The sequence below is a fragment of the Squalius cephalus genome (genome assembly GCF_949319135.1).
Source record: "Squalius cephalus genome assembly, chromosome: 2".
Taxonomy (NCBI): Eukaryota; Metazoa; Chordata; class Actinopteri; order Cypriniformes; family Leuciscidae; genus Squalius; species Squalius cephalus.
Genome location: NC_137123.1, coordinates 17,349,166 through 17,368,428, shown reverse-complemented (window position 1 = coordinate 17,368,428; position 19,263 = coordinate 17,349,166). Strand labels below are relative to the sequence as shown.

Genomic DNA, 19,263 nt, shown 5'->3' with positions numbered 1-19,263 from the left:
TTCTGTGAATCACATCCTAATAAGTGTTGTGATGAAACGTCGCACCCTTTCTGCCTCACATTCATTTGATTTATAGGACTCTGCCATTTATCGATTTTAAAATGTTTTTGTTTCATCAGTCTCAGAGTTGTTCACATATTGCATACAGCGTTATTGTACAACTACTCAATTTAAAGCAGTTGCAGTGAAGATAAGTAGTTGCTAATTAAAAGTATAGCTAATGGCACAAAAAAATAGGATCTGAATTAGTTTTTTTTATGATAATGTACATTTTATGCATTGCAAATATTGAAATGTTTTACGAAATATTTATTGTCCTACCAAAAAATTTTAATGTAATACTGTGACTCAAATTAACCTTTGCAAAATTAAATTGCAATGAACTGAATCACTAAATCAAATCAAATGGACATTTCTAAACACTTTTGAGTGATACTTCAAATTAATTGATGAATCTATTTTTAGCCAATTCATTGTCTGAACTAATCAATTTGATTAAAAATCAAACTGATTGGAATTAAATTTTATTTAACTCTATAGAGTACTGTCTCAAATGGTCTATTTTTAAATGTGTCAAATTTGTCAATTGAAATGAAGTGTCTGAATGAATTGAATCGCTAAAACTCAAATTGACTTTTCTAAACACCTTTTGAGCAATGAATCAAAATAAATCTGTGAATCTGAACAATTTCATTGAAATGAACTTTCTGAATGAATCGATTTTATTGAAACAAAATGGACACTATTGAATGAATGATTCAGTAAATTCATTTTTTAAACCAGTCGATTGAAATGAATTGTCAGAATGAACAGAATTGCTAAAAATTGAGTGATAATAACTCAAAGGAATCATTCAATCTATTTTTGAAGTGAAGCCACTCACTGAAATGAGCTGTCTAAATGAACCAATTTGAACACAGTTGAGTAATGGATCAAATGAATCGGCAAAACGTTTTAAAACCAGTTCATAAAAATGAGCTGCCGGAATGAAGCATTTTGATTAAAACAAACCCAAATGAACACTGTAGCAACAGTGACTCAAATCAATAGTGAATGCCCCAGTTCTTTGAAATGAGCAGTCAGAACAAATCATTTCTCTAAAACAGCCTATTTGCAGAAACGTTTGTGAATACGATCAGTGATTAATCAAATTAATCAGTGGGTCTATTTTTTGGACTACAAAAGTTGCTTGAAATTAACTGGTCATTACCAGCTGATTGAAGTAATGTAATGAAGTAGTGCTTTGTCAAGCTATACTGCTAAATCTGTGTTTTAGTCAGTCACTACTTTTTGCTCCCCTGCACTGACATTAACCATCAGTTTGACTTTTGGAGTGTATTCCCTGCTGTGTTGTGTCATTTTAGACCTGCTAAATGAGTCCAGTGGCTTGTGTTTTTGATGTTCTCTCATATTTTTCACTGTCCATTGGTGTGTGTCTCCTCTCTTTAAGCAAGGCCTTTTATTTGCTCAGAGCGGCGATGGTTAGCGATCCTCCCGGGAGCCAATTATCTGAATTCTCGGCCGGATACGCTGATCTAGGGTTAGGGTGCAGGGCACAAACTCCGTCTCTAATCTCCAACATCACAAACAAACTTACGAACGGACTGGTGTCCGGCTGAACTAGCGGGAAACACTGATGTCACCGCCCTCAGATTCTCCTCATTATCACCTCGTTCGAGTGTGGATGTCGTTCTGTGTTTGATGCCACCTTAAGAAATCTCACGACTGCCATTAATAGCGGACTTGAATTGGATACTCGTGACACTTCGGCTGCTCGAGGATTTTCTTTAAGGCCTTATCTAACATTCAGGCACTTATCGTCATGTATTCTTTCACATTTCACACATTTATGACTGTATTGAGAGAAACTGGCGTTTGACTTCAATACACATGGCAGGGCTCTCATTTATGAGTAATTGATGGAGAAATATTTGTAATGGCAAATTTATTATAAATGAATTCCAGATGGGACTAATAACAGTGTCACAGTAGCTCAGAGAATTACGCTTATAATGTCGAATTAGTGTTAATCAGGGTTCCCACGGGTCCTTGAAATCCTTCAAAGTTTGTGAATCTGAACAAAATGCAAATTTCAAGGAAATTTTTTGAAAATAAACATACATAGATACAGGTCCTTGAAAGTGCTTGAATATAAAAATCCATATTCACTCCGGTCCGCTAATGTGTTATTTCGCCAACACTTCATGGCCTATGCATACTAGCTTGCTTGATTTACGTTAGTTACGCGCATTTACGCGTTACGTTAAGTGTTTCCCGCGTGAGGTACTTTGTGTTGTACGTTGCCATGACGTTCACACGCACACAAAACTACGAAGGTACCTCAGCGTTTGTTGTTGGACACAACAAATGTGTCCCCACATTGAATTTGAAGGTATTGGACCTGGAAAGTCCTTGAAAGGTCCTTGAATTTGACGTTAACCAAGGTGTGGGAACCCTGGTTAATGTTAAATGTAATGCTGTTAAACACGTTTAATGAATCTAATATCAAATTTCTTATAAATGCAAAAAAAATCTATCTACTGTATTTCATCCATAATATCAGTACTGATGAAATACAGTAGATAGATTTATATATATATATATATATATATATATATATATATATATATATATATGTATATTCTATTTCTTAATAAAAATTGTTCCAGCTGGGACAAATGCAACAAAGAAATTGTGAATTATTACACCGGGCAGATCACCGCAGGATTAAAAGAGGTTGAACGTTTCTTTTTTCAAAGAGCTAGAAGTGCTTTGGAGTTTGGAGAAGGCACAACAAATGAACAATGATGATAGCGTTGGCGTTTCTGGAGGAACAGCAGATTTCACCAGACCTTTTGGAAAATCTATTTCTGGGCGGCAGTGTTGATATTGTGAACCAATGTGTGAGAAACACTGTAATATAATTTGACAGCTATCAATTATAGTTTAACCTCTCCATCTTCACCATCACACTTAGTAACACATACAGCTGTGCATTACCACAGTGCAACAGTGAAAAGCGACCACTCTCAAACAGTGTCGCGCCGCGTTCCCAACAGTGTTAAAGCCACATACACAGGTATTGCGCTATATAAAAAATTCAAATCGTAACAAAAATAAACACTGGTATTCGGTATGAACTGGTATACCGCCCAGCACTAGAAGAGCGTCATCTTGTCATCATCAAACAGGTGTGATTACAGCACTGTGACATCAATGAACGCGAAACATATCTAATAAACCCAGACCAACCAATTACAATCCCTGTGTGAATACTGAACATCACGGCCTGTGTTTCATCTCAGCTCAGAAGACACTGGTGGGCAATAGAGATGGCTCTTTTAAAGGGAATATATCACGCATTTTTAGCTGTTCATTTCCCCTCCTGATGGCCACTTACACATTTTGTAGCCAAATAAAGTCATAATCTACTTTTTTATGACGCATTACCCTCGCTCTGACCCTCGGGATGTTTAGATATACGACCTCTGTCTGCAAATATGACGATACGTCTCACAATGGACTGAGAGTGAAAGATGCCAGACATGAATTCAGACCTCCATTCAGAGTATGAATATGTCTTACAATAATTTCCTAGAACATACCAATCGCTAAACAGTATGCGAAAAAGAAGAAGAAGAAAAAAGAATAATAATATATATATATAATTTAAATAATATATTTTTAAATATATTTTAATTATATAGTTATAATATTTTATGTCTATTTTGTATATTCATATGTATCAGACTATATTATTATATATTATATGACATATCATTTTTATTATTTACACTGATGATTGATACTGTACATACAGGCACAATTATACATATATATATATATATATATATATATACTGTATATATATATATCAATCAATAAATGTTAAAATATGAATTATATTAATATAAAATCATTATAATTATAAATATTACTAAAATATTCCAATAAACAATCTATATAATTGAACTATTTTTAATTATATAGTTATACAAATTGATATAAATGTTTTGTATTTATATGTATTATATCATTTATATATTGTATTACACATTATGATTAATTTTTATTATTTACACTGATAAATGATAAAGGTACTATTATATTTATATATATATATATATATATATATATATATATATATATATATATACATATATATATATACATATATATATTACATTATACTATTATATTATGTAATACATGTATATATAAAAAATATGTATTGTATTTTATATATATAAAAAATATATATATAATAAATATATATATAATTTTAAATAGGTATAATTTAAAAAAATACCGTGATATAAATTTTTGGCCATACCACCCAGCACTACGCTCTTGATCTCCCTGCTGTTATTAATTAAGTCTCTCTCTCTCTCGATGTCCTCCAGCCACAGCACAGCGTATCAGTGCATCTACTATCCCCCGGATCAGACGGCCCGTGCGCGTGAGATCCTGAGTGTGGTGTCCCAGCTCCAGCCGCTCATCTCTGCGCTGGCCGACCAGCTGCTCCAGGCCCAGCACTGCTCCGCTGAAGCTCTGCGGGACGTCCTGAAGAGCCTGGAGGAGAAGGTGAGGTTCCTCACGCAGTTACACTGGTCGAAGTGACAGCACAGACGTTTATAATGAGGATGTTTCAGATAAATGCTGTTCTTTTGAACGCTCTATTCATTAAAGAATCCTGAAAACAATGGATCATGGCTTTCTACGTGGTTTTCAAATTAGAAGCAGCATAACCTGTTTTCATCATTGATAATAATTAGGAAAGTATTAGCATATTAGAGTGATTTCTGAAGGATAATGTGACACTGAAGACTGGAGTAATGATGCTGAAAATTCAGCTTTGATCACAGCAATAAATTATGTTTTAAAATATTTTAAATTGCAATAATAATTCACAATATTGCTGTTTTTTTACTGAGTGAGTGAGTGTGTGTGCGAGTGAGTGAGTGTGTGTGCGAGTGAGTGAGTGTGTGTGCGAGTGAGTGAGTGTGTGCGAGTGAGTGAGTGTGTGAGTGTGTGTGCGAGTGAGTGAGTGTGTGTGCGAGTGAGTGAGTGTGTGTGCGAGTGAGTGTGTGTGTGAGTGTGTGTGCGAGTGAGTGTGTGTGCGAGTGTGTGTGCGAGTGAGTGTGTGTGCGAGTGTGTGTGCGAGTGAGTGTGTGTGCGAGTGAGTGTGTGTGCGAGTGAGTGTGTGTGTGTGTGTGTGTGCGAGTGAGTGTGTGTGTGTGCGAGTGAGTGTGTGTGCGAGTGTGTGTGCGAGTGAGTGTGTGTGCGAGTGAGTGTGTGTGCGAGTGAGTGAGTGTGTGTGTGTGCGAGTGAGTGTGTGTGCGAGTGAGTGTGAGCGAGTGTGAGTGAGTGTGTGCGAGTGAGTGTGTGCGAGTGAGTGAGTGTATGTGCGAGTGAGTGAGTGTGTGTGCGAGTGAGTGTGTGTGCGAGTGTGTGTGCGAGTGAGTGTGTGTGCGAGTGAGTGTGTGTGCGAGTGAGTGAGTGTGTGTGTGTGCGAGTGAGTGTGTGTGCGAGTGAGTGTGAGCGAGTGTGAGTGAGTGTGCGAGTGTGAGCGAGCGAGTGAGTGTGAGTGTGTGTGAGCGAGTGAGTGAGTGAGTGTGTGAGCGAGTGTGAGCGAGCGAGTGAGTGTGAGCGAGTGAGTGTGTGTGAGCGAGTGTGTGTGAGCGAGTGTGTGCAAGCGAGTGTGTGTGTGAGCGAGTGTGTGCAAGCGAGTGTGTGTGTGAGCGAGTGAGTGAGCGAGTGTGCGAGTGAGTGAGCGTGTGTGCGAGTGAGTGTGTGTGCGAGTGAGTGTGTGTGCGAGTGAGTGAGTGTGTGTGCGAGTGAGTGTGTGTGCGAGTGAGTGTGTGTGCGAGTGTGTGTGTGTGCGAGTGAGTGTGTGTGCGAGTGAGTGTGTGTGAGCAAGTGTGAGTGAGTGTGCGAGTGTGAGCGTGTGAGCGTGCGAGTGTGTGTGAGCGAGTGTGTGTGAGCGAGTTTGTGTGAGCGAGTAAGTGAGTGTGAGCGAGTGAGTGTGTGTGAGCAAGTGTGTGTGTGAGCGAGTGTGTGCAAGCGAGTGTGTGTGTGAGCGAGCGAGTGAGTGAGCGAGTGAGTGTGTGTGCGAGTGAGTGTGTGTGAGCAAGTGTGAGTGAGTGTGCGAGTGTGAGCGTGTGAGCGTGCGAGTGTGTGTGAGCGAGTGTGTGTGAGCGAGTTTGTGTGAGCGAGTAAGTGAGTGTGAGCGAGTGAGTGTGTGTGAGCGAGTGTGTGCAGGCGAGTGTGTGCGAGCGAGTGTGTGCAAGCAAGTGTGTGTGTGAGCGAGTGTGTGCAAGCGAGTGTGTGTGTGAGCGAGCGAGTGAGTGAGCGAGTGTGTGAGCGAGTGTGTGTGTGTGAGCGAGTGTGTGTGTGAGCGAGTGTCTGAGTGAGTGAGTGTTTGTGCGTGCGTGCGTGCGTTTATTATAGTTCATTAAAACTGAAACCAAAACCAAAAAACATTCTCGTTAAAAGTAAATGTATATAATAATATATTTAATTATTATTTGAAAAAATTCACTTTTTTTTTTTTTTTTCATGATAATAACTAGAAAGATTCATTCCGGTATTACTATGACTCATAAAAAGAAAAAAACCTTTGACAATTCTTCATCCGAAGGACTATTTCAGCCAGTGTCCTTGAATACCCAAGTCAATTTGGAATTACATAAAGTTTTAAAGCAGAAGTAAAAATTTAAATAAAGTATTAATCTTCAAGACGGTGGTTTGGGAGCATAAATGTAAAATGAGTCTGAATCGTGCGGCTGATAGTGCGTCTATTAATAGTCCTGCAAATGTTCATGCTTTAAGGGCAAATATCTTTTCTAATGAAATACTTTACTGTCACACATTCTGAAGCTGCTGGTGATCGAGTGACAGAAACAATGTCTAGTGTTTCTGCCACTGAATAACACTCAGTTGGTACAGGAATCGTATCAGATGGTAATACCGTGGTACTTTGATGTATATTACAGTACTGTATGATTACCATATTCATATACCATAGTTCTTTTAATGGTATTACTATCATGATAAGGCCTGAAAACATGGTTTTACCGTGGTACAATGAACAAAAACCATGGTGGCATATAAATGAAATCAAATTGTATGCTCACTGAATCTGTTCTGTTGTATCATGTGTTTCTGAGGACAAAAGCAGATTTAGCATGAGCAAACACAGCATGTTCCTGTCATTAAGCCACGTCGTCCCGTTCACTGAGACCACCCAGTCCTGGCCTGAAACGGGTCGATTAGCAAACATCGAGGCTCTTTGACGAACGGCCATCGGCCTGTCATGTTCCCCTCTGCCAAACCCAACAGAAGCACCAGGCCGAGGATCTGCTTTGGAGGCCTTGGTGTTTTGTGTTTGTAATTAATGAATTACATCTGGTGCCGTCAGTGTGCAATCTGTGACACAGGGATTGTTTCTGCCACAGAGGAGCATGGGCAATCATCCACCTTCATTTCTTCATTCTCCTCTCTTCACCTCCTGATTAGAAGTGTGACGGTCCCGCATGATCAGATGCTCAAGCTGATTGAAATCTCCAGAGTCAGTGTGTGTGTGTGTGTGCGTGTTGATGTTGCATTAGATCTCTACACACACACACAGTCTAGGGCGGTGACAACTATATAATTTTATTACCTTTTTATTTTATTTATTCTATTCTATTCCAAACTACAATTTACAACCAATTTACAAAGAACTAATTTATTTATTTGTTTATTTATGTTTAGAGCCATCACACTGACTAAACATCAACTGTAACTAATTTGTTTTTTTTATATATAATGTTGTTTTAATTTTTGTTTTATTATTTATTATTTAAACCAAGCAGCAATTGTACCTAAGTAGGTTAAAAATGTTTAAGAACTAAATAGTTTATTTATTTATTTGTTTTTATTTAGAGCTGTTGATTAACAAACAGCAATTGAAATGAAGCTGATTTAGAATATATATTTTTTATTTATTTATTATACCAAACAGCAATTTATTTTATTTATATATTATATATTTTCATTTTTTTATTTATTATTTGACCAAACAGCAATTGCAATAAGTTTTCAAAATTTTTATTATTTTTATTTTTTTATTTCAGACAATTTACAACCAACTTAGTTATTTTTTAGATTTGTCACATTTATTTTATGTTTTTATTTTTTGTTTTATTATTTTTTTTTATTTTGACTACACAGCAGTTGTAACGAAGTTGATTAAAAATATATATTTAGTTATTTTATTGTAATTTATTTTATTGTATTTTCATTTTTTATTTTTCATTATTTTTGCTTTATTATTTTGACCAAACAGCAATTACATTGTTCAAAATATTTAATTTTTAATTTTAAGGTTTCTCATGATTAACAGAGGTAAGAATGAGTTTTAATCATTTTCATTTTATGCATCAATACAAGTGCATATAGTAGTATAGGAACTGTTAAATCGGTGCATATAAATGAAAATAAATCAAAAGTAAAACAGGTTTCATGTTTTCTCCCAGAAAGTGTGGCAGGGAGGGTGCAAACTTTGAAAACTACTGAAGTGGCAAAAGAAAGTTTGGGTATCTGAGGTCTGGTCTATTCACCTTTCCTGCAGCTCCTGTCACTGTTGCACATGTCTGAGAATCAACGCTTGTTCTCAAGAATGTGTGTTTCCGTAATGACACGGAAGCGTCAGATCCTGACGCGTGAAGAGGCGAATGAAAAACTGTCCCGCAGGAATGCCACCTCACTGCCAGTAACTCGGAAGAAGACCGGGCTTGTTAAAATGCCATTGAGTTTAAAAATTGCTCGGTAAAGCTGCATTAAAACACACCGCCATTTCAGACAGGTGAGAATAGAAACAGAGGGAGCGTGGAAGTTCATTGCTGGAGAATTTGATGAATTGTGGGATGTGATTATCATGTCTAAAATAATGATTGGTGGGGTAGAGAAAAGGTCACAGGGGCGTTGATTTGGTGATATGCAAATGTCCCATCCAGCATCTGTACAACTGCCTCTGAAATATGAGGACACTGAGTAAACCTTACTGGTGACGGCTGGCAAATTACATTGAAAAGATAAGCGAGGCCTAACTGGGTTATTTTCTTTCTTTCTTTTAAGCAATGCCACAGCTATTTGAACGCCAATAGTGGGCAGTGTCAGGAAAAAAAATATCTTTCAGAAATGGCTAGTGTGACAAAGGCTTCTTTGTCATAAATGAAGTTATTAAAGCATTGATTCTAAAATAAAATTGGCAAAATCGTATTTAAAATAGTTTTAGATGGACACGTCAACTTCCCAAAAGTATTTTGTGACAATTAATACACACACACACATTTGTAGTGCTTGTACTGTAGTGTATAAGTATTTTTTAACTAATACTAATAGCATCTGAAAGGGGGAGCACTTGAACTTTAGAGATGTCCAAAACTTTTGAGGTTAGAACAATTAGTGGATTATATTGTAATGAATTAAACAGATTGAGTATGTTAAACACAATTATTTAATGCAGTTCATTTCCCTAATTTGACATCAGTTTGAACAAACAGAAACGGCACACGAACAAATTAGTGAAACAGTTTAACATTGCAATCCTTTTATTTGTTGAGTTTTGATAATGAAATTGAGTCACAATTACATTTTTCACAGACTTTTATTGGTCCCATCTTGATTTCATTCATAAATAAATTTGACATTAAAAAGTTCTTTCTCAGATAAAGTTTCTCCATGACTCATAAACGATGAGATTGTCAGTGTGAAATCAGATTTTTGGACTTTCAGATGTTGCCTACTCTGATGTGTTTCTCCAAACATGTACAAGAACGTACGAATATGAATGAGGTCCTTCTGTTTTCTTGCGATCTTTTCAATATCCCAGCATTTCAGAAGATTAATTGAATCATATATTGTTGTTTTGCCGAGACCTGGTTTCAGAAGAACCAGCGCCTCTTTTTGTGTCTCTATAATTCTTCTGCATTCTCATACTTCACTCCTCTCTTTCTATCCACTGAGCCATCACTGTTTGCTCTTGTCTGCTTATTAGTTTTCTGATACGCTTCTCATCCACGTCCCTTTAATCTTTGTCACACACTCTCATGCTCCGCCATAGTTTAATGAAATGTTATAAAAAAAACATCTCTCTCTCTCTCTCTCTCTCTCTCTCTCTCTCTCTCTCTCTCTCTCTCTCTCTCTCTCTCTCTCTCTCTCTCTCTCTCTCTCTCTCTCTCTGCAGACGGATCAGTTTGTTCACGCTCTGAAAGACGAGCTGGTGAAGAGCGCCCTCTTAGCGCTGCATGCCGCCCGTCCCGGATACGTCAGCAAAAGTCAGACTTCTACCCCGTCCAGCCCACACAAGGCCGACTCGCACCCCGGCGTGACCGAGGAGTCCCACACCGTCTGCAATAATGTTAACGGCTCCCAAACACCCCAGAAGGAAAGCAAAGCGTCCCCTGTCCGCTCCGACTCCATCCCGCATCACAAAGAGTACGACGAGGAGGAATGGGCAAGTGTTGTTCAACTCTGTGTATTTATGTAATAGCAGCATCACCTTTAAAAAAAAAACAGGGTTTCAAGTTAATCGTTTTTAAGAGAAGTAAATAAATCACAGAAATTAAACGTAGCGTCAGTTCTGGCAGGTCAGGTTAGTCAAGCTCGCATCAGCTGACTCTCAGCTGATCCACGTCTACCTATAGGAACACAACGCCTATCACTGTATACAAATATAAGCTCCTTCAGTATTATCAGCAGCTATCGCGTTTCTCAGGAGTGAATTACCCTCCTCCCTCCCCAGCTCCTCCTGTCGTCAGTCAGGATTTGGCGTTCTGATTCCCCCTGAATCAGGATAAATTCTCAAATCATGTTGTACTTTAAAATGATGTTGGTTCTGTTCTGTTTCCCCTAAGGGGGGTTATCGCTGCTCTTATCCATGCTTGGCCAGAACAGAACCATACCGCCAATCCTAACTGTATGCTAATTGACAATCATATTTGACAATAGTGACAGAAATGTAGAAATTAGGGCTGTCAAGCGATTAAAACGTTTAATTAGTGCTGGACAGTGATTAACCGTGATTAATCGCATCCAAAATAATACATGTGTGCACTGTGTATAATTATTTTGTATATGTAAATACACACGTGCATGTATATATTTAAGAAATATTTGCATGTATACAGTCGTGCTCAGAATTAATAATACCCCTGGTAAATATGATCAAAAATGGCTGTAAAAAATAAATCTGCATCGTTTATCCTTTTGATCTTTCATTCAAAAAATTGGCAAAAATCTAACCTTTCATTGAAGTAAAAGAATTGAAAGTGGGGGGGAAATCACATTATGAAATAAATGTTTTTCTCCAAAACACGTTGGCCACAATTATTCATACCCCTAGAATTTTTTATGAATAAAATATCTCTGAAGTATATTCCCATTAATATTTACCTTTTTCAGCACACCAGGGTGACTAGGAACATGAAATTGTCCAGCTATCACTTCTTGTTTCACAGGAGTTTAAATATGAGGAAACACAAAGGCCAAATTCCCTGAATCATCCATCACAATGAGTAAAACCAAAGAATATAGTTCTGATGTGCAGCAAAAGATTGTTGAGCTTCACAAAATAGAAAGTGGCTGTAAGAAAATATCTAAAGAATTGAAAATCCCCATTTTGACCATCAGGGCAATAATTAAGAAGTCATAATCAACTAAAGATGTTACGAATCTGCCAGGAAGAGGACGTGTGTCTATATTGTATTAATGGACGGTGAGGAGGATAGTTTGAGTGGCCAAAGACTCTTCAATAATCACAGATGGAGAATTGCAGAGATTAGTTGAGTCTTGGGGGTCAGAAAGCCTATAAAAAAAAAATCAAACAACCCCTACATCCCCACATGTTGTTTGGGAGGTTTTCAAGAAAAATGCTCCTCGCTCCTCCAAAAACAAACTCCAGCATATTCAGTTGTCAGACACGACTGGAACTTCAGACGGCACAGGGTTCTGTGGTCAGATGAGACTAAAAAAAGAGCTTTTTGGCAGCAAACACACTAGATGGGTTTGGTGCACACAAGGATAAAAAGTACCCCATGTGTACAATTTAATATACCGTTGGATCTTTAATGTTGTGGGCATATTTTTCTGCTGGAGGTCCTGGACTTCATGTTCAGATACATGGCATCGTGGATTCTATCAAATATCAACAGATAAAAAATCAAAACCGGACGCCTTCTGCTAGAAATCTTATAATGGGCCGTGGTTGGATCTTCCATCAGGACAACGATCCAAAACAAACATCAAAATCAACACAAAAATGTGTTAGGGAGCACAAAATGAAGCTTCTGCCATGACCGTCCCAGTCCCCTGACCTGATGAGTGGAGTGAACTGAAGAGAAGAAGCACAAACATGAACTTGTGAATCTGAAGGATCTGGAGAGATTCTGTATGGAGGAATGGTCTCTGAACTCTTGTCAGTTATTCTCCAAACTCATCAGGCATTATAGGAGAAAACTCAGAGCTGGTATCTTGGCAAAAGGAGATTTTTGATCATATTTACCAGGGGTATGATTAATTCTGAGCGTGACTGTATATTCTATATACATTTATTAGGGCTGTTAAGCGATTAATCGCATCCAAAATAAAAGTTTGTTTTAACATAATATATGTGTGTGTACGGTGTATAATTATTTTCTATATATAAATACACACACATGCATGTATATATTTAAGAAAAAATTGTTATTTATATATAAAATATTTATATATAATATAAATTATATATAATATAAATATATATACACAGTATATACATGCAAATATTTCTTAAATATATACATGCATGTGTGTGTATTTATATATAGAAAATAATTATACACCGTACACACACATATATTATGTTAAAACAAACTTTTATTTTGGATGTGATTAATCGTTGCCCAGCACTACTTTTAATCTAATTCATTACATGATGTGCCGATTAATTAATCAAATTAATTGCAAATTAATCGCAGATCAATTTTGGTTGAGAAATGACCCCCAAAAGACCATTTAAAGTCATTATTGTGTTAGATGAGAAAAGCTTTATATTGATTTTACAAAAAATAGCTTTAGAAATAAATATTTCGATTAAACATAGAATTTATTACACATAATCTTTTAAGGCAACAATGTGGCCATATAACTTTGTTTTTCTAAAGCTGCATCTGAAATGTCATTTAGGTATATTTATACATTGTTTAATGTAGCTCAGAAATGGCATGAATAGGAATGAAACATTTAATGACACTAAATATGAAACTAAAGCGCCACTAGATGGCAGCAAGTCACTGTCTTAATGAGTGAGTCATTGAATCATTCACTCAACCGATTCATCCAAACGGCTGATTCATTCAGGAACGAAGCAGGTGATTGTCTTTAAGAGTCAATGACTGATTCGTTAAAAACATTTTAGGAATTTAGAAATATTGCTCATAATCACTGTTTATAAGTGGTGTTTGCTAATAGCACTTTTACTATTTAAAGTCCCCCTAAAGCTTTTAATGTTGTTTATATGTCTATGTGGTGTCGACACCATTGCTGAGTATTTTCTCCTTAAAACTGCAGTGAACCAAAGACAGTCTCAAAAACACGGTTTGAAATCGCTGGTGTTTCTGACGTCACAAACTACCTTGCAACCAATCAGATCAACGTGTGATCGTCAACCAGTGGATCTCTGAGCTGGTGTGAGTGAGTGGAGGCGGGGCTCATTTGCATATTCATAGAACCGCATATACTAAATTAGGCAAGGGTGTCGAGTTACATTCAAGCTGTTTTAAGGCATGAAGACATTTTTTCATGGAAAATTTTGGTCTTCAAAGATGTGTTTTAAGGGAGACAATTATGGACTACAGGGGGACTTGAAACAAACCCTAGTATTAAACTGAACAGGTTTCTTTTGTAAATTGATATTAGTTTCAAGTCTTGCTTCTCATGTGCTGGTTGTCTCTTCAGCTCAGTTAGAAGCAGCTGTGCTCTGATGTATTTGATAGGATCTTGAGAGGGTGAATCATTCCACAGGACTAGAGGCGAGACAGAGATGTGGTTAACAACCAAGCCAGTGACATCAGCACATATTAGCTTCTGTTCGTAGAAACCTTTACCACAGTAAGTGAAGGATGAACCGCAAACCACAACCTCGAATTAAGGGGCTCCAGTTCTGTTTGTGTAGTCAGTGCTGCTGTTTTAAACTGTGGTGTCTAATTCCTGTAATTGCCTTCGTGTGTGTGTGTGTGTGCGTGTGTGTGTGTGTGTGTGTGTGTGTGTGTGTGTGTGTGTGTGCCATAACCATAGCTAACAGGAGAGGATTAGAGGCCAAGATAAGACAAGCATCTCTAATCAATGCCAAAATAACTTGAGTGCCCTTGAGCTCCACTCACAAGAGGGAAGGGAGATGAAGCCTGAAGTTAGTTGTATAGACTTCTCCCGATATTCATACAGGAAGGATTGTTGTCGTTTTTCTTTCAGAATGTTTTACATTTGTGTTTTAATTCTTTTAATTCTATCAGCCAATAGAATTGTAGAAATTTGCATCAATGTAGTAGTAGTCACCAGCAAGTGCTTAATTAAACATTGTCTTTTTTTGCTTCTATCTCTACATAGAAAGGTACAATAAAATAAAATGGAAAACGCACATTTTTTGGAAGATGTTTTACTTTTAAAGTCTCAAACGCGCTTGTTTCTTTTCCTCATGCGTCACATCTTTTTCCATCTGTTGGTGCTCTTCTTTGTAACTTAATCTGTCAGTCCAAGCGGTGTGTGTGTGTGTGTGTGTGTGTGTGTGTGTGTGTGTAGCTTCCACAGTGTTTCTTAATGAGACCCGGGGCCATATTACAGAACAATCCTGACTTCTTAACCATTTCAATTAGGATCTATATACGTTCTGTTGAACTCGTCTTGATCTTAATTTAACATTTAAGATAGGAAGTTTCTGTAATAAAGCCCCAGAAGCGGAAAACAGGCGAACGGAAATATCGTCTTTTGGTTGTTGAAGAAACTTGTAGAAAGGAGTGAGGCAGAGGTTCAGAAAAGACAGAAAATTCTAAACAATCCTTAAAATCCTTAAAATTAAATTATGCAAATGAAGTAACCTTTCAAAGCTAAGCTGTTAAATATTTTTAAAAAATTATGTATATATAAAATAGTTTACCTTTTATAAGTATGCTTCAATCATCAGTGTAAATAATAAAAAATTATTATGATATAAATATAAATGATAAAATACATAAGTATACAAAATAATTGATTTTAAGTTTTAATTTTTAATTATTTAATAATTATTATTTATGTGTGTGTAAAATGTACAGTTATATATGTTAATTACAGATTAAAATATATTATAATATTATAAATATGCTTTGTATGTGTGTAACAAAATTAAAACCACATGGAAAATGATGTTTTATATATATATATATATATATATATATATTATCATAACACTATACATATATATACATATATATATAGTGTTATTATATAAAAAAATATATATATATAGTGTTTAAGTTTTAGAAGTATGCTTCAATCATCAGTGTAAATAATAAAAAATGATTATGATATAAATATAAATGATAAAATACATAAGTATACAAAATAATTCATTTTAAGTTTTCATTTTTAATTATTTAATAATTATTATTTATGTGTGTGTAAAATTTACATTTATATATGTTATTAAAATATATTATAATATTATAAATATGCTTTGTATGTGTGTAACAAAATTATAACCACATGGAAAATGATGTTATATATATATATTATCATAACACTATACATATAGTGTTATTATATTAAAAAAAAATATATATAGTGTTTAACTTTTAGAAGTATGCTTCAATCAACAGTGTAAATAATAAAAATGTATTATACTATATAATATAATATAATATATATATATAATGCATATAGATATACAAAATAATTCAGTTTAATAATTTATTTATATGTAATAATGTATAAATGTGCATTCAAAATAAAATGTGCAAAATAATTTATTGTAATATTTTAGTAATTTTTTTTAAATACTTTTTATTGAAGTTGTTACATACTGATTAATGATTGGTAAGTTGCCGGAAATTAAAGACATTTTCCTGTCAGTCTGAATTCACGTCTAGCTGTTTTTAATTTTGGGCCTTTTGCCCCATAATCAGCACAGAAGATGCAAAAAATGAGAAAGTCTGGGCCTGCTCGTGGACCACGTACACACGGCAAAGATTTAGTAAGGACTAGTGCCTCAAATGGGAGTGAATCTCCCAATTTATCATTCCAGAGGTCAATTGCACACTCAATGCTTATCACGACTGTGGCTGGTTAATGGGATGTAAGTGTCGGTCCATTAACGTTTGCTTTGACTCTTCTAGGACAGGGTCTGGGCCAGTGTGGCGAAGAGTTTGAACTGTGTCATTGCCATGGTGGATAAATTACAGGAGCAAGACAACAACAACCAGGAGTCAGCGCCCTGCCACACGCTCGCTGACGTCATCACCTCACACAGTACCGGTACGTCTCTGTCCAACCACAAACCAATGATGAAAAACCCAAATGACCAATCAGAAGCTCAAGACTGACCCATCAAATGCTTAAATGTTAAAATAACAAATCAAACATGCCAAACAGATGCTGGAATGATCAATTAAATGCTTAAAGTTTGATTTAATTTCCTTTTATGGTGAAGCATAAACTGTGAGAAAACAATTATCATTTGATCAAATTAGCTATGACATTGCTCTGGATTGATTGTGAACAAATAAATATTTTTTTTACTCTTCATGCCCCCCGTTATGAAGATTTGGTTCTGAAAAAATCTTGAACCTCTCAAAAATAATCCTTTTGTTCCTCATCATTTCAATAGCAATAATATTGCACAAGTGTCAGCAACTTTAGGCATCTTAGATAAGCTTCTGATGGCACATTTTCCACTATGACTCGAGACATTCCCTGAGAGGATTTTTCACTTCACTTTTTTTCACGCTTTAATAACAAACCACGTCTTTTTTCCCCCAAGCACATGTCAGATCTGTCAGTTGAGAGATGAATATTAGCGGCATCCACGGATATTCTGTCAGACAGAAATAGTTAAAAGCAACTTCTGACACTCAGTGCTATTAAACTGTGGAAAAACTCTACAAGTGCTGACAAGTTTTTAACATAGCTGATGCTGCCACCACTTGGACACCATCTGAAACTGCATTTTAATGTTCTGCCTGTTGCAATCCACAATGACACTTTTTGCTATTCTGAGCTCATATTTAACTTTAATTTCTGACAATTTTCCATATTCATCTCGATCTTTAAGTAAAGGTTGTAATTCTATCTTAACAGGCTAAACCTTCAGATCATGTTAAAGCAATTGGTTATTGATTCCTTTTGATTGTAAACAGTTTCATTTTCATTTCAGAAATGCTGTGTGCTTAATTAGCATCTGATATTTTCGCTGCAGCAGTTTCCTACAAAGAGTAGGAACAAGAAACCTCTTTGTTAATAAGAATGCAAATGTGTGCTTGTGTTTTCTCCTCACACAAGACTGCATCTTTACAGGATCTTTCTTTACATTTTGTGTGACAATTTCAACATTTAATTGCAGTATAAAATGTTATTGTGTCTGTGTAAATACTTCACATAACACAAGGAATTGTGGCATGATGAAATGTCGCCGGACCAGTTTAGGTTGATGTCTCATGTCATGCACATAAAAAATGTATTTACTGAGCAGCAATTTAGATCAATAGTATGAATACACCCTGGATGGGAACCAAACTATTGAACATGACTCTGTTTTGGGGAAATGGGGTTAAATGGGTGAAAGTCACTCATGCAGACTGGTACAGTAAAGTGGGCTACTGCCAAAAATCTGATGACTAATGCAAAACAAATTTAAACACAGAGCTTGTTGCAAAACAGATGGGCGTGAAAGGAGCACGATAGATCCAGTCAGTAGATTAAAGAGTTCGAATGAAGTGCTTTTCTCATAAACTCTAATCAAACTCTGAATGATAAATGGCAAGAATAACAAGCTAGTGCATGTGAAATTTCAACAAGCTCTTTCCCACCGGCTTTAAGCTAGTCCCTGACTAAAATGCATGTTTGAACTGAAAGCAACTTGCACTGATATATCCTAACATATGTTTTTTCTAAGGCACATTTATAAAAGCTAATTAAATGCCCTAATTGAACTAAGACCTAATCCTGGCTTAATCTAACTGTGAAACCAGGCCTTTATTAAATATTTGTCTTACATTGATTAATAAAATCTTACATATAATGCTAATTTATATAAATAAATGTTGTAGAATTCGTATTTACTGTGATTAGTTTAATATATAACATATCAAAATTAATACAAATATTACAATTTATGAGCAAGTCGTTGAATGGCTGAAAAGTCATGGCGGTGCGCAACGGCAGTCTGGCAGGTCATGCTGGAGCGCACGCAAACAACATTGCCAAATTTGCCTTCCTACAAAACATCGGATTGTGTTCTAAATATACACACAAAAAACGTAGATTAGCGCGACATAGTTCAAAGACTATTTGTTTTAAACTGTGCGTTTGCACTACTGCTACTATCCGTGCGAAGTTGCCATCCATGCCAACAACAACAACCTGGCTGTGAACGCAACTTCAATCTCAACCCATGGAGCCAATATGTAGCCTATGCGGCGGGGGGACAGCGGTGGCGAATGGAGTGGCCTGGTTGCTTTGTCCTGGCTGGGGAGCGGCGTTCTTGACGCGACGCTTTCCTCTGGTGCCGACGCGCGGTGTGCTGTCCCTGCTTTGGATGTTACGGCCGCAGTTGTTTGGGATTTTCATCGGATGCTGTGTGGAGAGCGCTCCTGTCCACGAAGGCCGGGTAGCAGTGAGTTTCAAGCTGATCCACCCTCACAAGAAAATAGGCCCAATCAAACTGCGAATCCCGTCAAACAGACCCTTCTCTGGCAACACTGGGGACTAAACCCGGCGACTCGGAAAAATCGAAGAATGAACTTTTTTAAAACTCTCAATCACGCAAAACTGATCTGGGATCCGCAATCCAAACCCAAAGGATTACTCGGTGGACATTTAAATATACGACGCATTGTCTCTAAAAGCAATCAGCTAGAACTTGGACTTTCTTGGTCTTTCTGAAACATGGCTTAACAAACACTCCCCCGAGGCTGCCTTTGATATTTCTGGGTATAATGTGTTTAGGAGGGATAGAAACAAGGGCAAGGAGGGGATTGCTAGTATATGTTA

The 19,263-nt window shown here is 36.6% G+C and overlaps 1 protein-coding gene across 10 annotated transcripts in view; it reads left to right on the top strand.

Moving 5' to 3' along the window:
- The window catches only part of inpp4b (inositol polyphosphate-4-phosphatase type II B), a 173,914-nt gene that overhangs the window by 119,070 nt on the left and 35,581 nt on the right, over positions 1 to 19,263 (top strand). For all 10 annotated transcript variants that reach the window (XM_079895337.1, XM_079895338.1, XM_079895334.1 and 7 more), the window contains 3 exons: positions 4,404 to 4,584; positions 10,232 to 10,501; positions 16,392 to 16,530. In XM_079895337.1, the coding sequence (XP_079751463.1) occupies positions 4,404 to 4,584; positions 10,232 to 10,501; positions 16,392 to 16,530 (590 nt within the window). The remainder of the gene's footprint in view (positions 1 to 4,403; positions 4,585 to 10,231; positions 10,502 to 16,391; positions 16,531 to 19,263) is intronic.